The 25,000-nt window shown below is 39.7% G+C and overlaps 1 protein-coding gene and 1 long non-coding RNA gene across 2 annotated transcripts in view; one reads left to right on the top strand and one right to left on the bottom strand.

Annotated features, from left to right (window-relative positions):
- The window catches only part of LOC146478196 (uncharacterized), an 11,330-nt gene extending 3,425 nt beyond the window's left edge, over positions 1-7,905 (top strand). Inside the window, exon 2 of the long non-coding RNA XR_014865269.1 lies at positions 6,140-7,905. This is a non-coding gene — a long non-coding RNA (uncharacterized LOC146478196). The remainder of the gene's footprint in view (positions 1-6,139) is intronic.
- The window catches only part of LOC146478194 (maestro heat-like repeat-containing protein family member 1), a 39,413-nt gene continuing 20,780 nt past the window's right edge, over positions 6,368-25,000 (bottom strand). Inside the window, exons 22-42 of the mRNA XM_085112901.1 lie at positions 23,647-23,713; positions 23,282-23,407; positions 22,399-22,478; positions 21,560-21,695; positions 20,803-20,913; positions 20,206-20,322; positions 19,460-19,595; positions 18,158-18,270; positions 17,587-17,739; positions 17,353-17,507; positions 16,398-16,563; positions 15,414-15,604; positions 14,821-14,958; positions 14,274-14,388; positions 13,484-13,630; positions 12,677-12,865; positions 12,338-12,490; positions 11,456-11,590; positions 10,499-10,601; positions 9,679-9,744; positions 6,368-8,499 (exon numbers count right to left, since the gene is read on the bottom strand). Coding sequence (XP_084969027.1) covers positions 8,417-8,499; positions 9,679-9,744; positions 10,499-10,601; positions 11,456-11,590; positions 12,338-12,490; positions 12,677-12,865; positions 13,484-13,630; positions 14,274-14,388; positions 14,821-14,958; positions 15,414-15,604; positions 16,398-16,563; positions 17,353-17,507; positions 17,587-17,739; positions 18,158-18,270; positions 19,460-19,595; positions 20,206-20,322; positions 20,803-20,913; positions 21,560-21,695; positions 22,399-22,478; positions 23,282-23,407; positions 23,647-23,713 — 2,680 coding nt within the window. The 3' untranslated portion in view covers positions 6,368-8,416. The remainder of the gene's footprint in view (positions 8,500-9,678; positions 9,745-10,498; positions 10,602-11,455; positions 11,591-12,337; positions 12,491-12,676; positions 12,866-13,483; positions 13,631-14,273; positions 14,389-14,820; positions 14,959-15,413; positions 15,605-16,397; positions 16,564-17,352; positions 17,508-17,586; positions 17,740-18,157; positions 18,271-19,459; positions 19,596-20,205; positions 20,323-20,802; positions 20,914-21,559; positions 21,696-22,398; positions 22,479-23,281; positions 23,408-23,646; positions 23,714-25,000) is intronic.

Below are 25,000 nucleotides of genomic sequence, written 5' to 3'. Positions count from 1 at the left end.
ATAAGCATTTAAGCTATATGCATCTCTATCCAAAACATGCCAAAAGGACAAAAGTACTTTAATCACCTTTGGCATGAGAAATACGGTAATTCTACATGTTAAAACGCATTAACAGAACATATTAAACAAACTACTAGATTCGTAAGCCCAAATCAAAGAAAGAGAATCAGATGGGCATGTTTTGAAGTTTGTGGATAAGTACATACCGCCGGTGTGTTGACCTGTATTAGAATGTGGTTATTTTATACCGCGTTGTATCATGCGACTTTAATGTGTAAAATGCCTTAGCCGAGATGTCAGCTAGTCTGAGAAATCTAAGATCATTTTTAGGTTGACGTCCCATTTTGTGCATCTTCAGTAAGTAGTCCAAAGAGCAAAGAGTTCATAAGCTAGGCTTTCCACAGATAACGGTGGTTGTATAGTGGATAGCCGTTTGAAAATGTCAATCAGGAGGTTGGTGGTTACTAGCTGGTCTCTGTATCTTGTCGTATTTCTTATTTAAGGACGGTGCCTACAAATAGAGAGGTATTTTTGAGTGGTTTATCACTATGTGGGAAAAGCAGATCGTAGTAGCGACTATTGAAATCCAAAATCACTTGCTAAGTTCTACTTTCCCGCATAGTTTTAAACCGCGCAAAATTATCCATGTGTTAGTAGGCACCACCCATAGGAAATCCGAGTAAGTATCTCGAGATGCGCAGAACCTATGCGCAGTAACAATACTAGGCACCGTTCTTGAGTAAGAAATTAAACCTTACTTCACGTTGCAATGCCTCTATGACTCTCTTTACCCTGGTGTATGCCCAGGTACCGCGAACCATCTGAGACCCAAGAATAGGAAGTGATGACGTCACAAAATTAAATTTTTAAAATTATTGCATTTAACGAGGTATTTAGTAAGAGCATCATGAAAAACGTCCAATTTTGCTGAAAGAAGACAGCCGAAGATTATATAATCATTTGTATAGAGAGGTTTGAGGTCTTAAAAGTGCCCTGAACGCAGACATGTGAACAGCGAATTGCGACAAATCTAATTCTCGGTGAGTGGAAGATTTTTTAAGATCCTCCTTCCATAAACCTCATCAAATCCCTTTTTGCGTCGAGCCTATCAGGCCCATTACCCTCGTCGGCACCTCTCTTCGCTACTTCGACTACTCGGAAGACAACGCGTGTACCTCTCTGTCCCATTTTATGTAATTTAACGCTTGCAAGAATCACAAGCTGGCAGCCTGGTAGCTAGTGGCTACGTCACCCGTAAGGCTACTTTTTTCTCAGTTACATACCTTTGTGGAAGCGAGGCAGAGATGATCCTGAAAACGAGGTTGGCGAGGCTGTAGGCAAAAATACATACCGCAAGGCAAACTGACACAAGCATGCTGTTATTTTTTTCACAGATGTCTTTTATTAAATTGAAAAATACTTTGTGATTTCTAAAATAAGTTTTCACTTTTCTTTCGTTTATTCTTTATTTTAGCTTCCCTTTCAAAATACATTACTCAAAATTGCAGTGATTATTCGTCGAGATCTTACAAGAAATGACGAAAAACAAAATCTTCTCTCTGTATATATCCGCAAGGGAAGATGAAGTATCTAACGTATTTGAGCCTGGTTGTCGAAAAGCCGATTATGTCTATCCAAGCTTAAAAGTTATTTATGGTTATTCTCCTGAATCAAAAATGATATAAAAAATACATCGTCTCGAAATCGCTCTCTGTACCGCAGACGGATTTACCTGGTAGAAATCTTGTAGAGAATGCAAAGCTAGTACTTATATTGAATTGGATTAATGTTTTCAGGCTTTGAACATGGGCTCAAGTGATGTTACAGGCTTGAAGCCACCACACATTAAATGTATTATAGTTATGTAATAGTCTATGAACAGTCTTTATTTGTGCCGATGCAAGGACAGCCGAAAAAGAGCGCACCCTGCGCGTTACGTTTCCAGGATCGTTGGAAGCGCACCCTAAGCATGCCAGTGAATCACGCGTGCAAGCATCAGAAGGGGCGCTTTTCATTTCGAAAAAAATTTCCGGTTTAAAATTCCAGAAACTTTCCGTGCCATTTTTTTTTTCCATCAACGCGAAGAGCTACGTTTTCAGTCCCAAATTTGCAATGTTAGTGGTAAACGAAAAAGCTCGAGTGATGGCACACGAAGCCAACGAAATGGAAATTTCTTGTGCAGATGGTATGATAATTTCCGTTCCAAGGAAAAGTGGAGTAACTCCGATCGAAGGTCGCCTGTTTGTTCCGGGAATTTCCGTTTGACCCGATCGTTCTATTTGCATTTCAACCGGGTGAGCCGGAAATTTTGGTGTAATGAAAAAAGGGCCCACCGGTACTTAAGTAAAAACTTAAGAAAAAGCATTTCCTGCGTCACAATTGGATAATCTCTGTAATTCCAGTAAAAGGAAACGTTCCAGCACAAGTTACGGCTTACGCGAACGCAACAACAACAACAACAACAACAACAACACTCTTTATTCGTGCCCAGAAATTATACAGTGTTACTTTAATACAAGAAAGAAAAATTACTAAAGACGAGGGCACAGCCACTTAGAAATAGCAAGCTAATCGAGCTAAGTGCTTGGGCCAAGCGAAAAAATTTGCAAATACCCTACATTAAAATAGAACTGAGGACACGATTTACCATTCACACACACACGCACACACAAAAATAACAATAAACAAGGGGAAGTGCACACGCAAAAACTGGAAAATAAAGTACATCAATGAGCCAGTCAGTAGTTGGAGATAAGCGATTCTTTTAAGAGGACTTTGAAACAGGTACGACTCTTGAATTTTAATGACTCTTCAATGGAATTCCAAACTTTAGCTCCAAAAAAACGAATGTTAAATTTGCCATAGTTCGTCCTCGCTTTAGGCAGATAGTATGAGATCTTACATGCCAATCTTGTTTGATATTGATGCACTTTGTTGATACTCTTAAAATAATCGTTAAAAATTAAGGGCAATCTATTAGAGTAATAGTCATACATAAACAAAGCACAATACAAGTATAATAAGTCAATTACTTTAAGTATTTTCAATTTCCGAAAGAGTGGACTAGAGTGGCAATTATACTCTGAGAATGTTATTATTCTGACAGCTCTTTTTTGTAGGGTGATGAGCGGAAGGAGGGCTGTTTGATATGTAGTCCCCCAATTTATTAAACTATAAGTCAGGAAGGGATAGATAAGTGAGTAATACAACTGTACAAGGACCAAATCGGTCACAGAGTGCCTTATCTTAGAATGTATGCCAATACATCTCTTAATCTTACTTGAAATATGTGAAATGTGATATTTCCAACTGAGATGTGAGTCAATGAGAAGACCCAAATACTTAATAAATTTCTCTTGTGCAATCTCCCTGTTACAGATTTTTAATTTGACTATGTGACCCTATATGATCTTTTGAGGGGGATGAAAAATAATGAAATTTGTCTTATCAATACTTAATGAAACTTTATTAGCCATAAGCTAGTCAGATACCATTCTCAGATTATAATTAACAATGGATTCAAGTTCAGCTAAATTAGAATTAGAATAAAACAGGTTTGTAACATCTGCAAAAATATGAAAGTCAAACACATTGCTGCACTTACTAAAATCATTGATATACAAGAGAAATAGAAGAGGGCCTAACACAGAACCCTGTGGGACACCATGAGCAATGAGAGTGTCATCTGATTTAATACTACCTATAGTAACATACTGCCTCCTATTGCTCAAATAGGAAGCAAACCAATCATTAGCAATACCACGAATTCCATAGTGGTTTAATTTCTTTAGCAATATGCTATGATCCACAGTATCAAAAGCCTTAGAGAAATCAAGAAAAATTCCACAGGAAAATAGGCCATCTTCAATTGCTCTTTGAATTTTGTCTGTAATTAAAAGAGTAGCATGAAGAGTGGAATGATTTCTCCTAAAACCAAATTGTTTGTCATACAAAATATTATATTTATCAATAAAAGTGATAAGTCTGTTATATACAAGCTTCTCCAAAATTTTATTGAAAATGGAGAGCTATGAAATGGGTCGATAGTTATTCATGCAAGTGACCGAGTCCTTTTTATGAACTGGAATAACATTAGCTAACTTAAATTGGTCAGGCACACAACCACTACTAAAGGAAATATTAAAGATAAATTCCAAGGGAAATGATAAGCAGGTTTTAATAGCTTTAGCAGGCATACAGGAATGCTAAAAGGACCGGAAGCCTTAGACGAGTTCATGCTAGTAATTATCTCATATCTCTGCTGCGGAAGCAGGGAATAACATGAAACTATTTGCCTGCGAAGGACCAAGAAAGTCTAGGGGATCAATATCAACTTGCGGAATTTCATCTGCTAATTTACTACCAATTTGAGAAAAAAGATGATTATTAAAAGCTGAGGCAATAGCCTTAGAATCAGTGATAACATTATTACCAAAGATAATTTTAGAGGGGGAGTTAAATCCATTTGGTTTTAGGGTAATTAACTCTTTAATACCTGCCCAGGTTTTTTTTAATATTTTTACTATTAGCAGTGAAGTAATTATGGTAGTAATTCTTTTTGCTAAGTTTGAGCAGTTGGGTGATCTTGTTCCGATAAGACTTATATTTAGTTAAGAAATATATATTCCTAGTTTCTAAGAAACGCTTATAGAACTTTTCCTTCAGCCTGATAGATGCTTGGATGCCAGGTGTTACCCAGGGCTTAGATAATGACTTAATTTCTTTCTGAGTAAGTTTACGAAGAGGAGCGTGTTTGTTAATCAGGTTAGAAATACAGAGATAGAAATTGTGAAAAACAGTGTTAATATCAAGCACACCAGATTCACTAGTAAGTAGCTCTTCCCAGTTCACCTTGCTAACCTCAGATATAAGCACACCATTATCAAGTCTAAAGTAATCCTTTTTGTACAACTTAAAATTTTTTGGAGGGTTAGATAACTTGGTAATAATCAGAAAATTAGGCAAGTTATCTGTTATCTCACAGACAATATTACCACTAATAGCATAGTGCTCCAGTGAATTAAAGGAGATATTGTCAATTAAGGTTGCAGAATGGTAAGTCATTCTAGTAGGTTTCAGAATCTGTGGACGAAATGCAGAGGATCCTAGAGTATTAACAAAATCTTCTGTCTCAGAATGAGAATCATAGTTTAGAAGATTGATATTAAAATCGCCCATCAGGAGACAAAATTTACCTTCATTATTTACTTTCTCAGTCGTCTTATACAAAAAGTCAGCAGCTTTGGTAATACTTTGATTAGGGTGCCTATATATTAATCCACAGATAATATTATGCTGGTGTGGGACCTCAATTTCGATCCAAATGGACTCAAGTTCCGGATTAGAAGAGCAAAAGTCATCACGTTCATTGTATGAAAGATTATCTTTAATGTAGAAACCAACACCACCAGCATTAGACATGGATGGTTGAGACAGGAAATGATAACCAGGAAGATTAGTGTTTAAAAAAGAATCAATTCAAACTTTAAGTTTAGTTTCGGAAAGGCCAATAACAGAGAAGGAATATTTCAAGTCACATAACATGTGAAAGAAATCATCAAAGTTTGCTGAAAGACTTCTTATATTAAAGTGCAGGGCAGAAAAAGTCTTATCAGAAATAGTTGAACGAATATCTTCATTAGATTGGAACTCATGAGTTGAGTAATAACCAAAATTAGTCACAGAGGGTAAATTCAAGTCAATATCAATACTGGATAAATTTGGGTTATTATCAATAAATGTAGATAAATCAAAACATGGTAAAGACTCTAAAATCTAGAGATTTTATCAGAGCAGAGACAATTTGTGTTGGAATTATAGACCAATAGCTCTACCAACTCATGGTCTTCAACAGAGTTGAAAGGAAAAATTTCATTACGACAATGTACGCAGAGCCACAAGTCATGGGTTGCAACAAAATAATTGTACTCCTCAGCAGATAAGGCAGAACATTTAAGATGAAACCACCAGCTTTGTACGGTTATCATGCACTCCCGCTCCAGACCAACAGTATTTTCCCAGGTGAGCTATTTTTGCTCTCCGTGGTGTATTTGTGCACTCGATTATCCCCAGTCCTAGTAACAATATAATGCAATCCGAAACATTTTCACCAATGAGGTTCGGTTATGTTCCTTTTCAGATTTTTCAACACAAAATCGGAATTTAGATATGCTACATGGAAAGCAACCTTTGAAGAGGAAGGTAGGTGTGCACAACGAACCCTAATTGAGGCTGCTAAAGTGTTCATAGCTCCACATCACCGAAAGATTCTGTACAGTGGTCTGGGCCGAGTGTTCAGCCAAACGTGGAATTGAGGCATTGAAGGAAAGATGACGCGCAGATTACAGACATCCATAATCACGATCTGTTTTTTTTTTATTTATTTATTTATTTTTTTTTATGAAAGCAAATTACAGAAACCGTTACCTGAATAATTTTACCTTACTACCTTTTGAATTTAGATTGTACAACTATCTAGTGTTTAAATCCTCTTATTCACAAACAGGACTATAATTAAGTTTTGAAGTTTAGAACGTAAAGTCATTACTTAGCAGGAATGCAGAAAAAGCATCTAATTGGTATGAAGACAACATGTTAAAGGGTAACTATAGTAAATATAGAACCATGACAGTGCAGAACAAAAGAGAGATAACAACTCCGACCATGAGTATTCAAGGCAGCGAAATCGAGTCGACGGAGAAGTTGTATCTTTTAGGAGTGACGATAGATAGTAATCTGAACTTTAATCATCATATTAACAACGTGTCTAAAAAAGCAAGCCAAAGGATTGGGGTCCTTATGAGACTGAAAAACCCGAAGCCAAGCTGCAGCTATATAAAGCTGCTATCTTACCATACCTTACTTATTGCCACCTCACCTGGCACTTTTGCAAGGCAAGCGATAGGAGAAAGCTTGAACGCATACAAGAAAGAGGGCAGTTTTTAAGGACAAACATTCTAGCTACGAGAAACTACTGGCAAAAGCAGACATACCATCGTTATACATCAGACGATTGCAGGTCATTGCCATCTCCATGTATAAGATTAAGCATGAATTACTGCCAGAGAGACTTTGTAATCTTTTCCAATTAGACAGTGGTTCGTATTACTTAAGGAAGCGAGAATTTGTTCAACCTCGATTCTCTTCGGTGACATATGGAAAACACTCACTTTGTTACCTAGGGCCTAAACTGTGGAATGATCTCACTCCTAGAATAAGATATCAACCCTCTCTGAAGCAATTTAAAAGAGTCATAAGTAATCAGGACCTTACTGCCCTAGCAGCAAATGTCAGTAACTGTCGAGGCTGCAACCTATGCCGAGAATGACTAGGGTTTACATGATTTTTTGCGATTGATGTATGAAATTTTATCAATATGGTTTACGATGTAAATTTTAATTCATTTTTTAGAATTTTCTAGAATTTAGTTAGGTGTCCACTATTAGTAGAGAGGACTTCTCCCCTCAGCTTCATTTCTGACAAGTTAATAAAGTTATTATTAGTATTATTATTATTATTATTATTATTATTATTATTATTATTATTATTATTATTAATATTATATCAAATACGAGAAAGAGTGTTTCATCAGATATCCAAACACTGAGAGGTAGGTTAAAAAAAAACGGAGGCGCAGCCGCGATTTTTTTTAAACCACTTTGAGGTGTTTGGATATCTGATGAAACACACTTTCGAATGTTTGATATGGCTTCTCAAATGATCAATAATTCTTGGAGAAATTCAAGGCTAAAGTCGGCAAACTTTTATGGTTATTAGGAACATATGCAACCACGGTGACAGTAGTGATTTTTGTTTTGTTTTCTCTTGATGAGTTAGTAATGAGTTTGAGAATTAGAGTTTCTTATTTGTCTACACAAACACCATATCCTGCCATTAGAGGTTTTCCTTCTTCTCAAACGAAATCGACCTAAAAAGCCGCGAAATGGAATCACGACGGAAAACAGGCGTTTTCTTCTCACGACCAACCAAGAAAGAAAACCTCTGGCACCAGAGTGCACACTCGGTGGTCTTCTTCATCAATTTTATGCTTATTCCAGTTAATATATGACCTGATAATTTTCACCAATTAAATCTTCGACTTCAGTGAGCATTTTGAATATCGCGATTTTACGCCGGTTTATTTGGCGTAAAGGAAAACCGCAAATCTCCCTTGTGATAGCTTTGTTATAGTCATCTGTGGGAGAGACCAAACTGCCAGCATCCTATTCATTAATCAACCGACGACACACGTGTTAGCTGGCGCGCTAAATGTACGACTTAACTGCTTTCTTTCTCCCTTCTAAACATAAGAAAAGAGCGTTTAGAACACGCAGTTTCAGACAATATCATAATTGGCTTAAAAATAATTTTAATAAATCTATTGTTATATTTAGTCCGTATGCTTGAGATTTGGTTTTCAGTAGTCGTATAGCAGGCTCATTGCTTCAGCAGCTTTACACCTAACTTTAGGCGCGGGGTCCTTCAACAGAAGAATCAAAGCTGAAAAGAAACAGATACAATTACAAGGCAAAAAAACATAGGCACGTATAACGTGCAGATGGCACGTTAGCTGTTGGCTCACACGGCAACGGCAACGAGAACTCCACAAAACAATACAATTTAATGAGAAAAACAAAAGCCCTGTACAAGTAAAGCGAACTTAAATATAGATTCGAGTTAAGCCGCCGTTACATGTTGAAACTTTTAGCTGAAACTTGAGTGCAACGGCACTGCGAAACAAGTTTCAGCAGGCTTTGCACCGTGTAACATGGTCGGTTTCGTGAAACTTTTTCGAACTTCCGTTGCGAGACAAGTTTCACGAAAAATAGAACCGCTTTGTTTCTACTTCTGCAACGGCTCGCAACGGTCGCAGTGGTGAAAAAACAAGAGTTTCACCGTGTAACACCACTTCGTGAAACTGGTCTCGTTTGCCGTTGCACACAAGTTTCAGCTAAAAGTTTCAACGTCAGTGTAACGACCGCTTTACTTCCACTACTTCGCGATTCTCCGAATTCGTTCAACTTGTACAGTGTGGCTGAACTATCCAGTAACAGAACAGGGGGAAACGGCGTTCAAGTTGTGGCACAGAATGAAAAATTTACCGTCATGTGCTCACGTTCTCCACAAAACCTTGAATCTGGTCATTTCACGCTGTTGTTTGGTCGAGTACAGCGAAGAAATGTACCAAAATTTGCAGCTAGAAATATCATTACTGAATAATACATCATTCTCATCTAAATTTTAGTCCTGAAAACCGCGTGTGCTTTAATTTCTAACAAGAATAAGGGCAAAAGGTCAAACTCTTACCAGAAAGCCGTTCATGGCTTATCGTTCATGGTTTATACCTTTCACCCGACAACGTATTTTCAATCGAGCGTATCTGATACAACGCAACAGGCCAGCACTGACGTTTTATGCAAAAAATTGAAACACACTTGATTTATTTTAATTTTTCTAGCGATCTCAGAGCGCTAGTCTCAAGTGCGAAGCTATCTCCTTCACCCCTTATCCAGAGGAGGCGCGTTTCTAGGAACAGATGACTGACATCAGGTCCATGTCTGCAAGGGTACCTACATGTACGGTTCTCATGGTGGGCTTCGGGCGCGATAGGTGTAAAAATACCCTCGTTTGTACGAGTGAAAATACGCTCCAGCAGCTCTACGACAACAAAATACTTACCACCGCAAACATGATCTTTAGATATGTCATATCTCCTTTCTTTTGGAAGGTTCCCGAGAATAAACCCTGAAAGCCAAAAAGACAAGAAGGCTTGAAATTAACAAGCAAATCACGGAAAAGTCTTCGAAATTGTAAATGTACCGTGCAATGCAGTTATCTATCTAGTCATCTTAGTCTAGAGCACAAGAAACCAAGGTTCCATCTAAGCGCGAATAAGGATGAAACAACATGAAAAATGATCGCCGAATGTCAGACGCGGTATGAGATGCTAAAGGGAAATAAACGCGTTGATAATTGAATCTGCACAAGGTGAACTGTCGACCTCAGTAAAAAATGGTTGGTTTACAGACATGTTTGTAATGCAGAATGGGGAGTAGGGATGGTGCATGCGCAGTGGTGAGAGCATTGGTCTCAAACCAATGTGACCTGGGTTCGATTTCCGGACTCGGCGTGGTAAGTGGGCTGAGTCTCGTCCTTGCTCCGAGTGGTTTTACGCCGGATACTCCGGTTTTCCCCTCTCCGTAAAACCAACATTTCTACATTACAATATTACAATTCGATCGGTAATCCGAGGGCCATAGGTTTGTTAGTCGCTCACCCTCGTCAAACAAAGTGGATTCCAATGAGCGTCTAAGCATTAAACTTCAGCACCAAACACTCCCTTCGGGCGCGGAAGTTCGCTTAGCACGCTTTCAAAATATCGAACGCTTGGGCGGCGATCACGCCACGTTTTAGGCTCACTTAGTTCACTTTTTTGTACCTTTTACTCAGGCTTAAATGCAACCACTAGTAGCTCCACTGTTTTTATCACACTACTCACCCGTGAATAAGGCGGCGTTTGCTTTGATATCATCTCGAGAACTCTTGAAGAACGACACACATCCCATAACATAAAAGCTAATTTTATCAGCGAAATCAACAATCTGAGAAAAAGAAATTAAAAATTATTACGAACAGAGGAAACAAACTGAATTATATGTATAGAAAAAAAATACATGAACGTTATATTTTTACCTTCAGAAAAACACTCCGACATAACTTCACGAGTTGCTAGTCACGGTGGGGGTTGGCGACCATGATACAACTAGCACGAGGTAGACCGGTTCGCCGTGAGACACCTTTAGGCTAACAGCTCAAGTCCAAGATAAGGTCGATCATTGAGCTGACCAACATCCTACCTTTAGCACGCGCTATAACAGGACCGCTGCCGGTGAAAGACTTCACTCATAAACTTAGCCATTTTGATAAAGCGCCCATGGCCGGGTTTTTCGAAAGCCGATTAACGCTAATCTACGATTAAAAGTTAATCGACGTTTTCGTCTCGCTCTTTAAAAGTGGTGTTAAATTGTAATTTCAAGCTAAAGATAAAGTCAAGTCAACACTGAGGGCCAAAAATCTTTTGGAAGAATCTTTACCGATTAGTAATTAAAGTTGAATCAAAGTTCACATTAATCCAGGATTAGCCTAATCGGGCTTTTGAACAACTGGGGCCAGTTGTTCAAAGTCCGATTGAGCTGATCCTGGGTTAACGTGAACTTTGCCTGGAGTTTAATTAATAATCAATAAAGATTGTTCAAGAAGATTTCTGCCCTTAAGTTTTGATTTAGACTTTTCTTTACCATTAGCTTAAAACTAGCTTTTAAGCTAATGAAAACCTCGATTAACTTTTAATCGGACAATCTGGTATCAACATTCAGCTCGGATCAATAGTCATGTACATCTCAAGAACAAGATAGCAAATGAGAGAGGTGAATAAGAGTAGAAAAACAAAACTCACAATTAGCCTGGAGAGGTCGTTCATGAACTCGCCATAATGAAGATGTCCTTCTTCTAATAAATGTTTCTGGAACATCTCATTAATTGAGTCAGAGCCCATGAGTGGCGCTATTGACCGTAAACAGCCTTTACACGCCTGTAAATGGAATTAAATAACGAATGAATCGCTTGTGGGTTTAAAGTTATGCTGTTTTTGTAAGTATGTTCCAATCCGAAAAATGATATTTTACTACAAAGTTTACTCTACCACAAAAACCAGTATGCCATTCAGTCCAGTTAGATTAAAGCAGTTTTGTACTTTGTGAAATCGAGTTGCAGCTTTTCACGCCTCACTGTCACACGAAGCAATTCACCTCACCAAAACGATAGCGACTGGTACATTTACCCATAATTCTTAGCCTAGAAAACCCTAAAAATTACCATACAAACGCACAGAAAAGCTCCAAAACTTCAAATCTTAGCATACACAATGTTGTTAGTACTATTGGCTGTATTGAGTTCGCAAGGTATTGTGGTAAAATGTACAGCAGCCATAATTTTTCGTACGTTGGATTCTTCTTGCAACTTGCAAGACAATGGTGACGAGAGCATCGAGAGAAGAGTTCAAGGACAGGTGTTGAAAAATATGTTACACGCTGTCTATCTCACAGTGTTGCGGAACGCAGAAGACTACCCTACTCTTAATACAGGTTTTAACTCGAATTGTTTTTGCGAGAAAAACACACCTTACGACTTTTCAAAACATATACAAATGATAGTCTCCTCTTCTGCACAAATTGCGAGATGATTTGCGACGGTTCTTTGTAACTTTTCGTGAAATGCGTTCGTCAGCTTTGTCCCGTTTAACAACGCCTTCAGAAAAACACCAGTACTGGAAGTATACCTTAATGACGTCATTCTCTTCGTTCAAATGCAACAGGACACTAATCAGGTTTGTGTGAACTTGCTCCAGGAAGGGTGCTTTAGACGGACCGCCACCAAAACGAGACAACTTGCCAAATAAGGTAAAGGCTGCGGCCCGCACTGCATCCTTGTCCTGCAAGGGAAAAAGAGTTAAAAGCGTGAATGCCAAATGATCGGTGAACAATCTATTCTAAGGCATAAACTTCAGGTTTAAAAAAATACTGGATTTTAATGAAACTATAACAGTACTCGAAGACAGGAAGATGCAGTACTGGGTGGTTTGTTTGCGGTGATGTTGCGAAAATTTGTTAGCACATACCTTCTCAAAGCATGGTCTAATTCTCAAGCAGATGTTGATAAGTATCTGACGCACGTTATTCTCGTCCAGTTTAGCTAGTATTTTAGCCAGTCCGGACATTGACTCCAGTGTTATTTCATCTTCCAGGTCATCTTTGTCGTCCATACCTGCCATCATCGCTGATAAAATCGTGGTCGAATATTTTTCCAGCTGAAAAAGAAAACAAGAATCTTCGATTTTTGTAATCCCACAAACTGAGGTATTTTTTACTGTTGTGACTACCCGGGGTATTTTGCGAGTTAAGAAAGCGTAAAAATTGGAAAAGTTTCCTGTTAGAAAGTAGAGAACATTAAGAAGACGACGTGGAACTAAACAGCGAGAAGTGGTCCACGAATACTATTGCAATATTATACCGAAGACTTCAACAACGAAAATTTAATAGAAAAGACATGCAAGATAATACTCATTCCAACGCAAACGTAAAATACAAATTAAAAATATTACAAAGGAAATCACATTAGCGCCATAGATCACCAGCCAGAAAACAAAACAAAACCAAAAACAAGCCCATACTCTTTCCTTCTAGAGGCAGCGGAAATTCAGTACTAGCGGTACATATATATTAATTTAGGCCGAGGACATTTTACTAATCTTCGTGCCACTGATGAACTCCTGGGAAATCAACACGAACATTTTAACATAAAATCATAGGTAATAGATCGCCAACCAAACAAAGATGAGCCCACGCCCTAGTAAAGTGCAGCGGAAACTCATACAAGCCGCGCGAGGACCGCGCGAGGATATCACACGGAGGGACAACTACGTTACCTGAGAATCTTCCACGCTGGAGATGTTGCCCAGTCCCCTAATGCAGAACTTGCGCACGACATGTGAGGAGTCCACCAGCCGACTTAGCAAACTGTTCATGAGTATTTCTACCACGGATACCTTTCCGCCACACTTCTGGTCAATTAACTGGCAAAATAATAGAGACAAATTAATGCGCCGGTATTTTATCAAGTGCCAGATCTCTGAATATGCCGATAGGTGAAAACACTGGGGACTCGAGTAGTCCTCGTTAATGGACATATAGGAGGAAGATACTAAGCCTTGGATGACAAAGAACGCCATAAAACAAAACGTTCAATGGACAGAAGAATTATTTTGCTCGTGTTGCTCGTTCTGATACAACTCTATCCTCTTTAAAACAACAACGGCCTGACATGACCAAATTCAACGTTCCTGGTGAGCCCATGACTGGATAGTTCGGCCACAAACTTGCCAACTTGTAGAAACCGAAAAGTAGTTTAAAAAAGTTCAACGTAAATTTGTTTATTTAAGGGACTTTTTCGCTGGCATTGCCTTCGTAGTTACTTAAAATCCTTCAGAAAATAGTTCAAAGAGAACTTACATCATTACTCGCAAAGTTCATGGGTCCAAGCCCATTTCAAACCAGATTTTTTTTCTGCTATGCTACATGTGTAACTGCTTTGCAGTGTTGCATCACAACTCCGAAGGCTTCTAATCGTTCTTTCATCCGCAATTCGTATGTATACTTTCTATCATGCCTCACTTACACCGAGCAAAAACATGGAAAATGTCACTTCTGAGTACAAACCTCTGCAAAGAACGCTGCCACTACTTCTCTCTGAGCATCGTACACACTGGCCAATGAAGGATTCAACTGGTCAACAACTTTAGGGACCTGCTGTGGAGCCGCCTTGCAGAGGGCCCTAAAACATGAAGCACATTATCACGGATCACTTACGCACCTTGACTGATTGTAAACTGGATTTTAAGTTCCTGGCTTTCTCAGAATGTTCTCTAAAATTTTGGCCAATCTCAGCGTCAACCTCCTTATAGAAGAAAAAGTGTAATCGTTGTTTGTGTAGTTACATATTAGAGTGATCAACAGCGAATATTGCCAGTTTTTCAGAGGCTTCGATCACATTTGACGCAACTAAAAAGAGCAGGCTAAATGGTGCCTTAACTATTAGAAACGGCCACACAACTGCAAGAGCAAAAATGGACTTTATACACAAAGTATTATTTCTTCTAAATCACCAAAATTCGATCCAGCAAAGCCGAGGAAGCTGTCAATTCGCAAAGTAAAACTGCCGTAAAATCTGCTCTCTCCAGGAGAGGCTCGTTAGAAGACAACATACCGCGCGATAACCACAACGCCGTCAGGAAATGTTTTCTCATCTTCAAACAGCGCCCAGCCACCTTCTTTGCCAATCAATTCCATCAGTGTGTTGTACTCGCATCCTACAATGAGCTCTTTGAAGCATTCCAACGCCGTGCTGCAAAAGCAACCACAAAGAAAATAGGAACGTGTTCTTTACGAATTATTCCGTTGCCGTTAAAATCAATCACCTTAAAGGAACACTGTCACGGCGATTTTGCGTATTTTGGTCAAAATTGTTAAAAGTTTTGATATAAGAACCTTATTCTAACATGAAATTGCTATGAGAGCACCAGAAAAAAAATACTGGAGGATTTCTCTAAGAAAGAATAATTTAGCGACTTTTCTACAATAAACAGGAAGAACTTGCAATCCATTTCCATCCAAGCCATCTGCAGCCAAACATAACTAATAGTAGTTTCTGTGCACAAGCAGGTTTATTGGTAACAAAACTGAACCATTATTTTGACGATTCCATCGATTCAAATATGTTTTTGGCTACAAAAAAGGTCACACTGCCCTTTAAAGTATTGCGAAGGACGAGTTTTATCCCTGTATATAAGGAGCGCTTACCCTAGAGGTTCTACTTTCTCTTTGGGTCCCTTATGTTTGTCCTTCCCTGAGGACTGTGGCGGCTCGGGAGGCAGCAGACCCACTGACGTGCCTAACCGTAACAGGGTCATGGCGAAAAGTCGCGGAAAATGCTCTGTAAGGAGGCTCCTTGTCTCTTCCGAGCGGAACATCTCTGTCAGGCCGCACGTGATCTATGAGAGAAGAAAAATTCACTCAAGGACAGCTTCCTGTTTTCAACAACAGTTTGCAAACGCGTGGCAAACGTTTGACGGGAAAAGAACCTGCAAGCAATCTCACGCAAGACTCAGTTGGCTCAATCCTCTCGCGGCTTTGGACTGATGGCACCACTACGCCTGAATTTTGAAAAATTTATTTTCTGTTTTCTTACATGGGAAGTAATGGAGGAGGGTTGGGGGCAGGGGGGGGGGGCATAAAAAACAATTTGACCACCAAACCAGGGAGTTATTAGAGAGGGGGCTAAAAAAAATTAGAAGGGGGAAGGGATTAATAGAGCTTTTACGGTAAATTTCCCGTAAGGCAACGCCTTAATCTGGTACCCAGATCTTCTCACTCTTCAGGAATTTGTCCACGCGTGCGCAGGGCAAAGATTTGAAAAGTCGCGCGGAAGTGGTTGACGCGACTTGCATCGTGCCATTTTTACTGGCTAATCAGATTAGAGAACGTGACCAATTTTACCAGATGTTTTCTTCGAGGACAAACACCTGGTTACGACATTAGTAACGCCTTTATAGTCGATCACAGGTTTGGTTGTCAAATATGGTCAAACGCGCCAAATTCACTGTTCGCCGACTAGCCAATAACGCAAATGTGACAGTGAAATTTTGTCTTACGGACAGGAAAGGAAACGAACACAAATAAGCACGCCATCAAAAAGTCTAAATTATTAATAGGGGAAGCGGTGACTTTACGAGTGCGATACAGAATCAGTTTATTGTGCGACGAAACAGAAACTGACTTACATACCGCAACAGGTTGGATCGTAGCTACTCGTATGGTTTCTTTCTTGCTTTTGGGTTTTGGTTTTTCTTGGTAAGGAAGACTCCGCAGTGATAAATCTAGTGCATAGTCAAAGATACTCAGAGCCAAGTTGGAGTCGCCCGCCATTGTTGTCCATATATCCATAACGTGTCTAGATAAACGAGAAACCACAACATTACATACGGGACACTTGATCGAGCGAGCACAATTGAGTGAGCGGGGTAGTGTTGGAATAAAGTTTACTGAATTTTAAGCCTTAGTGGCGGTTACTGCACTACATACAATAAGAGTGGTACAAGTATAATACCATCAGTTTTCCCGCCAATATAGAGTTGACGCCAGGCACAAAGTTTCCCGCCATTTAAAGCGGACACTCCCTAACGAAGTTTCTGTGCTTCACTGCCTTTTATAACGCACAGAATGCCAAATATTTTCCCGCCTTTTAGAATGGACACTAGAAGTGAAATGACACAGTCTTTCCGCATTTTTCGCCAAAACATGCGGCCACTATGTCCCGCCTTTTAGAACGAATGCCTGGGGACGAATACGATATTTTCCCGCATGTTTCGAGCGGACACTTGGCGGCGGATGCCACACATTTCCCCGCCTTTCACAATGTGCAACTCAGTGGAGACGAAATTCAGGTATTTTTGGCTCCTGAAGAACTTATAGTGGATGATGAATTAAATGCTGCAAGTCAGGGTTCGGAAGCAACTTCACATTTAAATCAGATATCTACCAGCCCTGGTCTTTTCCTGATTTTTCTATGAAGACCGAAGGGAACTATTTCCGCGCTTGAAGGAAGCTCACGAAACGTTGTTATGGAAAAAAATGCCACATATTCTCCCACGTTTTTGTGTTGACTGCTCAAGACGACCGAGATCTGTAGAACAGCCTGAGAGAGTGTTTGAGACCAAATAATCCAAGTTCTTACACTTACTGGTCATAAGGAAGAGGAAACTCCAATAACGCTGTTAAAACTGGAACTAGATGATGAGAGGCTAGGGTTCTGAACACGCGCAGTGTCCCTGTTCTGGTTTGCGCATGCGTGATGTGCTCAAGCTTGCCGTGCATATTCTTTACTAGAAAACCAACCTGGAAAAAAACGAGAAGAACTGTTGTTGGAGTATACAACAACATTGCTGGTTCAGTTCATCTCGCTTGCAATACTTACATCTTTCCGTAACTCTTGTCCTCGTATTCTGACAATGCTGTTCAGTACAACACATGAACCACTGGCGCTGTGGGATTGGCAGTCGGTTAAACCTTCAAGCAGCGTTTGGACGAAGGAAGACAGAAACTCACTCTGCAGTTTCTTTGCGACAACCTTTCAAGAACAAGACAAATTATACAGGGAATTAAACAATTGTTTCTGTTCAGAAGGTCTGGTTTTATCAACACTAGAGTCCTTTGAAGCTTCGAAAGTTAACAAAGCGAGCGACACAAATATGCTTGAAAGATTCGATTTGGGAGTACGTTTGTTTTGCTTGTTTTTGTCTGTTTTTAATTCTCATTTAGACGTACCTTAAGGTGGCCCGCTCCTCTTTTTTGGCGCGTTGGTAACATTTTTTAATCGGCCTTTTTGGTAGGAGAGATTCAACCGATTTCTTCGAGTTTGAGATTTAGGAACACGTTTACAACAATTGACAAACGGCAAATATGACCACGTGACCACAATTATTCTACGTTTGCCACTCGCCGTTTACTGTTTTTAAGTGAAGTTGAGAAGAGGGATGACCCTTTACCTTGGACAAGTCACTTGCTACACTGAACAGAATATTAGGATCATCTTCAGAAGCTCGTTTCTTGAGGGTCGGTAACGCGTCAACCAGCTCATCCTTGCTTTCCAGAGAATAACCTGATTAAAAAAAAAAAGTTATATTGAACAACTGAAACACGAGGCCAAGCTGTATTGGTCTCCCTCGCGGTCGTGACGACTGAAGTAACGGCTGCGAAAGTGAAAACAGTTTCAATTTAACAATAAGATCACCACTTCTTAATTTCTATGGCGTGATATGTGATAAACAAACTATCGCGCACAGAAATCAATCACAAGTGATCTACAGTTATGCATGGTATAAATCTTGATTGATGTGCAACTGACATAAAAAGGTCTACTTCACCGACATTAGAACGTTGTTTTGAAGTTTAACCTGGGTAAAGCAAGTAAATGCCTTATTTAATCACGATTTAAAAATCAGCATATGTGTTGGGATCGCTACTATCAATACGTAGCAAAGCAAATCAGATTACAGCACACCGGTAGATTTATACTGAGCTGACAAAGTGCGGGAAACCGACGAAACAGCCAAGATTACTATCGTACACTGTATTCAAGACATAAACAAGTGCTTTTAGCAGAAAATAAAACAATGGCTTTTAAAACCAACTACAGTTTTACCTCAACCATCCATCTCGATTTTATTTTCGTTTATTTTGGTCTCTTGGGGACCAAGGAAAGAACTGTACCCATAAAATCGCTGGAAGTGGTTGTAATGAAGATTTGATTTCTCTTTAAAGCCTGCCACTCACTTGAGTAAAGAGCTGAGCAAACTGCCTCGCGAGGCGAATAGCTCAGCTGTTTCATCACGTGTGCGGTTGAGTTTTCGTGAAGTTTTCGCCTCGCAAGGCCGTGAGGAAAATATCTGTCGTGTTTGATGTCGCGAGGCGAAATTCTCACGAAAACTCAACGGCAAACTTAAGGAAACAGCTGAGCTGATTGCCTCGCGTGGCCTCGCGATGCCTCGCAAGGCAGTTTGCTCAGCCCTTTCCTCAAGTGTGCGGCAGGCTTAAAGTAACCGAGAGGATTACAGTCTAAACACAAGAAACAAAAGCCAAGTTTGGTTGATTTAAATGAAGCTACCCTCCACGATCGCTGGAGTGATCGCCAACTATTGACACAAAAAGACACTTCATTATATTCGTAGATTTATCGGATTTAAAATACGCAACGGGGTAATTTTACCGTAGAGTTATAGCATAATAATAATATAACATGCATTCTCATTAATTGGTGGAATTTAATCTCTGTGAAATGAGTGAGTTACCTTCAAATCTCGCCGCTATTCTCAGCACACATTGTACGCAGTCCACTGATGTTTGTCGAATCGCTATCACCGGATCGGTGCACCGGGGAATGAGACGAGCCAAGAGATTTCCAGCCATCGCAAATGGACTGGATTTCTAGCGACAGAAGAAGTTTGTTAATGAGCTATCACTTAAACTGTTAATCTTTTTAATGGCGAAAATTCAAAGTGAGTGCCGTACAACCAAAAGGAAACTAATAACTAATCCCAACAAACGTAAAAAACACGATGAACCAATCGACACCAATGCAAATGACTTCAAGCGCGGAATAAACGCCTGCGCGCAAATCAAGATTGGTTTTGTTTTACTTGCAATAGGCCATTTTACAGTTGTGTGCTTAGTGACCTGGCCTTGGATTGGAAGCGAGTTAGAATAAGAACAGCATGATCTACATATGATAAGCAGTGAGGTTTGCATCAAGACAAGGTCACCCCCAGCCTCGCTTACAATCCAAGGACAGGTCACTTATCACACAACCGTAAAATGGCCTATTGGTTAACAAAATTGCGCGAGTATTTTTTCGAGCTAATCACAGAATGGAGTGGAACAATACTTATTACTTTCCACACAACTAAAAACCACTAGAACGGCATGCACCGGACAATATATTGAAGCTAACAAAGAACCCGTACGTTATCCGTTGGATAATGATTAACAAACTTTTTGACCAGAACAACCACAGTGATTGCGGACTTTTAGAACTCACCCCTCCCACGGTCAGTAACATGTTGTCACGAAAGGTTTGCAGCAGCGATAGAAGTGTTTCCACAGCTCTCTCTCGCTGAACATCGGATGCTGATAAGAACCAGGGGTCTTGAACGTGCTGTGAAAGAACAAAAATGCAAGACGAACGGATAAAGTTGCGTAAACGTTGTAGAAATGCATCCGGGCGGGGCCCCATGTAGCACTCGCAGTCGAAACTTAGCCACTACGAGCTTTGCTACTCTCCCCCAACCCCTTCCCTCCGCGACGGGATGCCAATTTATGACAGGGTACCCGGCATAAAGCGACTGGGAATATTGCTACTCAATCACCACCCCCCCCCCCCCCCCTGTTCCCCCCTACCCCTTCTGTGCCAAGCCGGATGGCTGGGCCCAGCATTTTGTCGGATTTCCCTACCGGTTCGCTGTGGAAAAAAAATTATCTTTCGAGGAAACAACAAGACGAAAGTGACTGGCTTGAAAATTGGGGCTCACATCGAAAGTCTGAGCCGAGTCTCCTATGGAGCTAAAATCAAAGTCAGGTTTATTATCACTGAATCAAACGTCGTATTTTCTAAAACAACACGGAAATTCGGACTGACCTTTAAAATGTTCTCTAATGTTGGTGTTACCGGATCTTGAAGCAGTATTCCCTGCAGTAGTCTTTGTAAACTTTCTAAAGTGCGTTTCATCAAAGTACTGGGATCTTTGTCCTGCAACGGAAGACAATAATAAATACAGAAAATATCGGCTTCAAAGCACAGGAATTTCGATAAAATGAATTTGTCATAAATCCCTGTGGAAGTCTTGTAATGGTACAAGGTACCCACACAGGCGTAAGAAGCACGTCGTAAAATTTCAGAAGTATAGCAGCTGTCGTAAGCTTGTAATTGTTTTAATTGTGTAGCAGCTGCTGTTTTTAGGGTTGGGGGTATTGTTCTGTTGTTTTTTCTATTGCTTTCTAGAAGGATTGCAAGCCAATCACGTGAGACCTGATGAGAGCTGCTACATCACCCTAAAATTTCCTTCTAACTTGATAATGCAAAATGAATGAAATTGTACCGTATGATCATTACTGTGCAAGGTGTGTCTAGCTTTGAGACTGTAGATAAAATCCTAAAATGTGACTTTTCAAATGAAAACTATAAAGCAGTACTTTTCTGAGGTGAACGTTTATTGTACTGTAATTGATGTTTCTCAGTAGCATTTGAGTCTATGGATAAAATCCTTAAGTGCGACTATTCAAATACACTGAGTGGTTGGGCAGAACTTTCCAATGGTGTTGTGCATTTAATTTCCATCCCCAAGTGACGACCTCTGAGATAATTTCAAATTTGCATTTTGTCTCTCTCCACTAACATGATCAGTGTCGTCCTTGAGATGCTTTCCTCCCGCCGATGCCGGCCTGTCTCCTACATTAGCGGCCAATACACAGTCTGTACTTGTTTTCACGATGTCAAAAATCTCCGCATCAGTAAGTCTGGGGTTTAGTTTTCTAGAATTTAAATAATGGAAGTCAAGGAAAGTCACCTAGTGAAGAATTTCTAAGCTTGCGACTTGGGTTAGATTTAGTCATCGTTACACTCTTGCGCGCATAAGTTAGTTTAATTAGTCATCATTTGAAGTTTCAGCTGCCCGTTGGACAGCACCTCTCGGTGCGCGAATGAATTCAAACTTACGACGTTTGTTTGAGCAAAAAGGTGTCATGAAGCCGAATGTACGGAGCAAGTTCTACTGCGTTTGCTACGTTATCTTTGATTTTCTGTACATTTTCTTGAGGAAATATCTGTAAGTTTTGTAGTCTTGATTTGGTGCAGTTTGCTAGTTAATCGATTGTTTGGTTTTATCTTTCGTCTAGTATTTGTATACTTTGTTAATTATTATTTTCCCGTTATTTGCTCTTTAGTCAAATCGTATAAATATGAGAGCGTTGGAAGTTTCCCATCAAGTATAGTACAGTCATTTGCAGCATGGTGTGTGGTAGCCTCCCAAGCAGTCGTTTTTAGGGGACTCGTATTACCTAATGCGAGTCTTCTAAAGGTAATACGAGGTAATACGAGTCCCCTTAAAACGACTGCGTGGGAGGCTAGGTATGTGGCTTTTAGTCTACGTATTCGTATTATGCACTCTTTTATTTCTCTGGGGAGGGGGATGAGGAGTGATGAAACACCTTGTAACACATAGTAAGTAAAGGATACGTTAGACTTGCGCATGCGTCCATCGCAAGAGCTCTCGTTTCTGATGTCATGACAGACGCCGGTTCTGCCTTCATGTAAGCCTACTCAGAAGAGAGATAGAGCCATAGGTCAGTTCATACAGAAACAAACACCAGCTACCAACCTTGAAAGCCCATGCAAACACAATGTGTCCGATCAAATTTAACTCGCTCTTTTTAGACGATTCTTTGAATGCGTCCGCCCTCTTTACTTAGATTAGGCTCCGCTGCATCGTGGCGTTGGCTTTCATAATTTTGAATAGTAAAAAGTAAAACTGTTTGGCTATTGCCGTAACCGAGCCCAAAGCAAATACAAGTACATGGCGTCGAGCGAAATAAAACGCGCGCGTGAAAGTCAGGATTGGATTTGGTTTGACTCCTAATTGTTTGACAAAGCGGTGCGAGTGTTTTGACTCTTTAACCCGTAGTGTCAAGGAGCAAATTCTCCTATCTTGTCCCCATACTTTTCTTATAAAAGTACTGGGGAGAAGTCATTAAAAAATCAAGAAAATTCACCCTGGGTGACCATATCCTTAATTCTCATGACCTCAGGGGTTGAATAAGCATTGATATTTCAAGGAGAAATTTGATGCTGATCACTGTTAAGGCTTAAAGGGTAAACTAATTAACAGCGCGCAGCATAGCAAAAACCAAAACAAACGCCAAGTTACTTTCCTCGCGCAGCTGAACACTGTTCTAAATAATTGTGATCGGTCCTGTCTTTTTCAAGTAATTTTCAGTTTTTATTGTCCAAGAAGTATTCTTAGAGTAAATTTTTGTACTCTGCATTATGTTGTAACGCATTTCTCGCTTTTCTTTATACGAAAATAACCAATAAACGATTGGAAGCGTTCTGTTTCACCCACCATCATGTGATTGAGAAGCTCCTGCCTCTTGGTGAAGACAAACTCAGGTTGTTGGAGTCGACTGGGTTCCAGTGCTTTGCCTATCAGCTCAGTGGCACGGATTAGATTCTGCTTGACGTTCGCATCCTCAATAAATAAATAAATAAACGAACGAAAGAACGAATATGTATCAGATCAGTTTTAAGGTCAAAGAATTTTTACCGTAGTGCGCGATGTAATGAAATATCACAACCTGAACATAAAAGATGCTCAGAATCTCAGATGTTGCAATGCTAAGCGGGGTAAAATAATTGCAAGACAAAAATCTATCTAATGAATGACGTTAAAGTATTAAATTTCACAGTAACAGGAGTTGAGATATTTACCTTTACGCTGCTATAGTAACGACTGATAACTCGAAAGATATTGGTCTCGAGTCTAGAAGTTATTAACCTGGAAATAAAGAAAAGGGGGAAAAAATTATCTCAAAATGGAAGTATACCATGGAATTTTAAAAATATATTTTAAGTATGTAGTCTTTACAGAGAAATTTAGGGAAAGGAATGACGAAACAGTGCCAAAATTGAAGAGACAGTACAAATGCTGTATTGCCGCCCATTTTACGCTAAAACACAGACAACGAACGGACAACATTTTGGACGAACAAACCTCAGATCGACAAGTGTCTTAGAGTGAAAACATTGGAAACGACGTGTTTTTTTTTTTTTAACGTAAATTCGTCTAAATTTGTCTGCCAATTTTTCCGTACGTGATCACAAAATCAGACAAGTTTTACATCCAAAGTCGTGTCTGTCCCGAGAACTTTGTTCAAAAAATTGTCCGTCTAATGTCCGTCTTCTAATGCGAAAAATGGTTCTTGTCTCAGATGACATTTTGCGTTTGTCTCATGGCAGCGGCAGTGTGCAAAAAACAGACTTGAACAATAATTGGAGTCGTTTTCCTTCCCTATTAATATTGATAGTTCTGAGTTTTTGGCTTAAGGCAGTGGTGTGATTAAAACTCAGTATCGTCTCTTGTACGTGAAATGCTCCTAAAATACAAAGAGGAACACATCAACTGATTTTCTCATACAGAGAACAGACCATACTCAGTTTTTAAGCGATTCCCCCCCTCCCCCCCCCCCCCCAAAAAAAAAAAGAAAAGAAAACGGGCAGAATATTCTGGCCTTCCGTAGCTAAAAAGATTTACTTATAGTTTCAAAAAAGCACTATTATATAGTAACTTTTAGCACAAATGGGCTGTTATTTCTTATCGGTGTAAGTGCGGCTTTTGGCTTTCGAAGTCATACGGTATTTGAACACAATGGGCCAGTTATTTAAACAGAGTCTAACTTAGGCCGCGGCTTAAGACAATAAGTGGGCCTTGAAATCTGTCCATAAGTGGTTGATTTTAAGTAGATAAATAGTTTTCTAGTCTGGGATGCAAGCCTTCTTGCTACTGTCAGCAACAGACAATGTTAAGACATGACTGTTGGCAAAATTGAAAATGGCTTAGATCGTGGTTTTAAACAACGTCTAAACTGTCTTTTTATAACTGACCCAATGGGGTTTTGCTGTTTTTACGATAAATTGAAACATCGTGTCTCACGGCCACGCCTGAAAGTGTATTCTTTCCTGGAAATTACATTCCAATTCCGATTGCAAACTGGGTCTCCCCAAAACAATGTGAATTAATTTAAAGTGGTAAAGTTTATGCCCTGAAGCCTGAGTTAATTATTTT

The sequence above is a fragment of the Pavona decussata genome, unplaced genomic scaffold (genome assembly GCF_977016875.1).
Source record: "Pavona decussata unplaced genomic scaffold, jaPavDecu1.1 SCAFFOLD_67, whole genome shotgun sequence".
Classification (NCBI taxonomy): Eukaryota; Metazoa; Cnidaria; class Anthozoa; order Scleractinia; family Agariciidae; genus Pavona; species Pavona decussata.
This window is presented reverse-complemented; position numbering and strand designations above follow the sequence as displayed.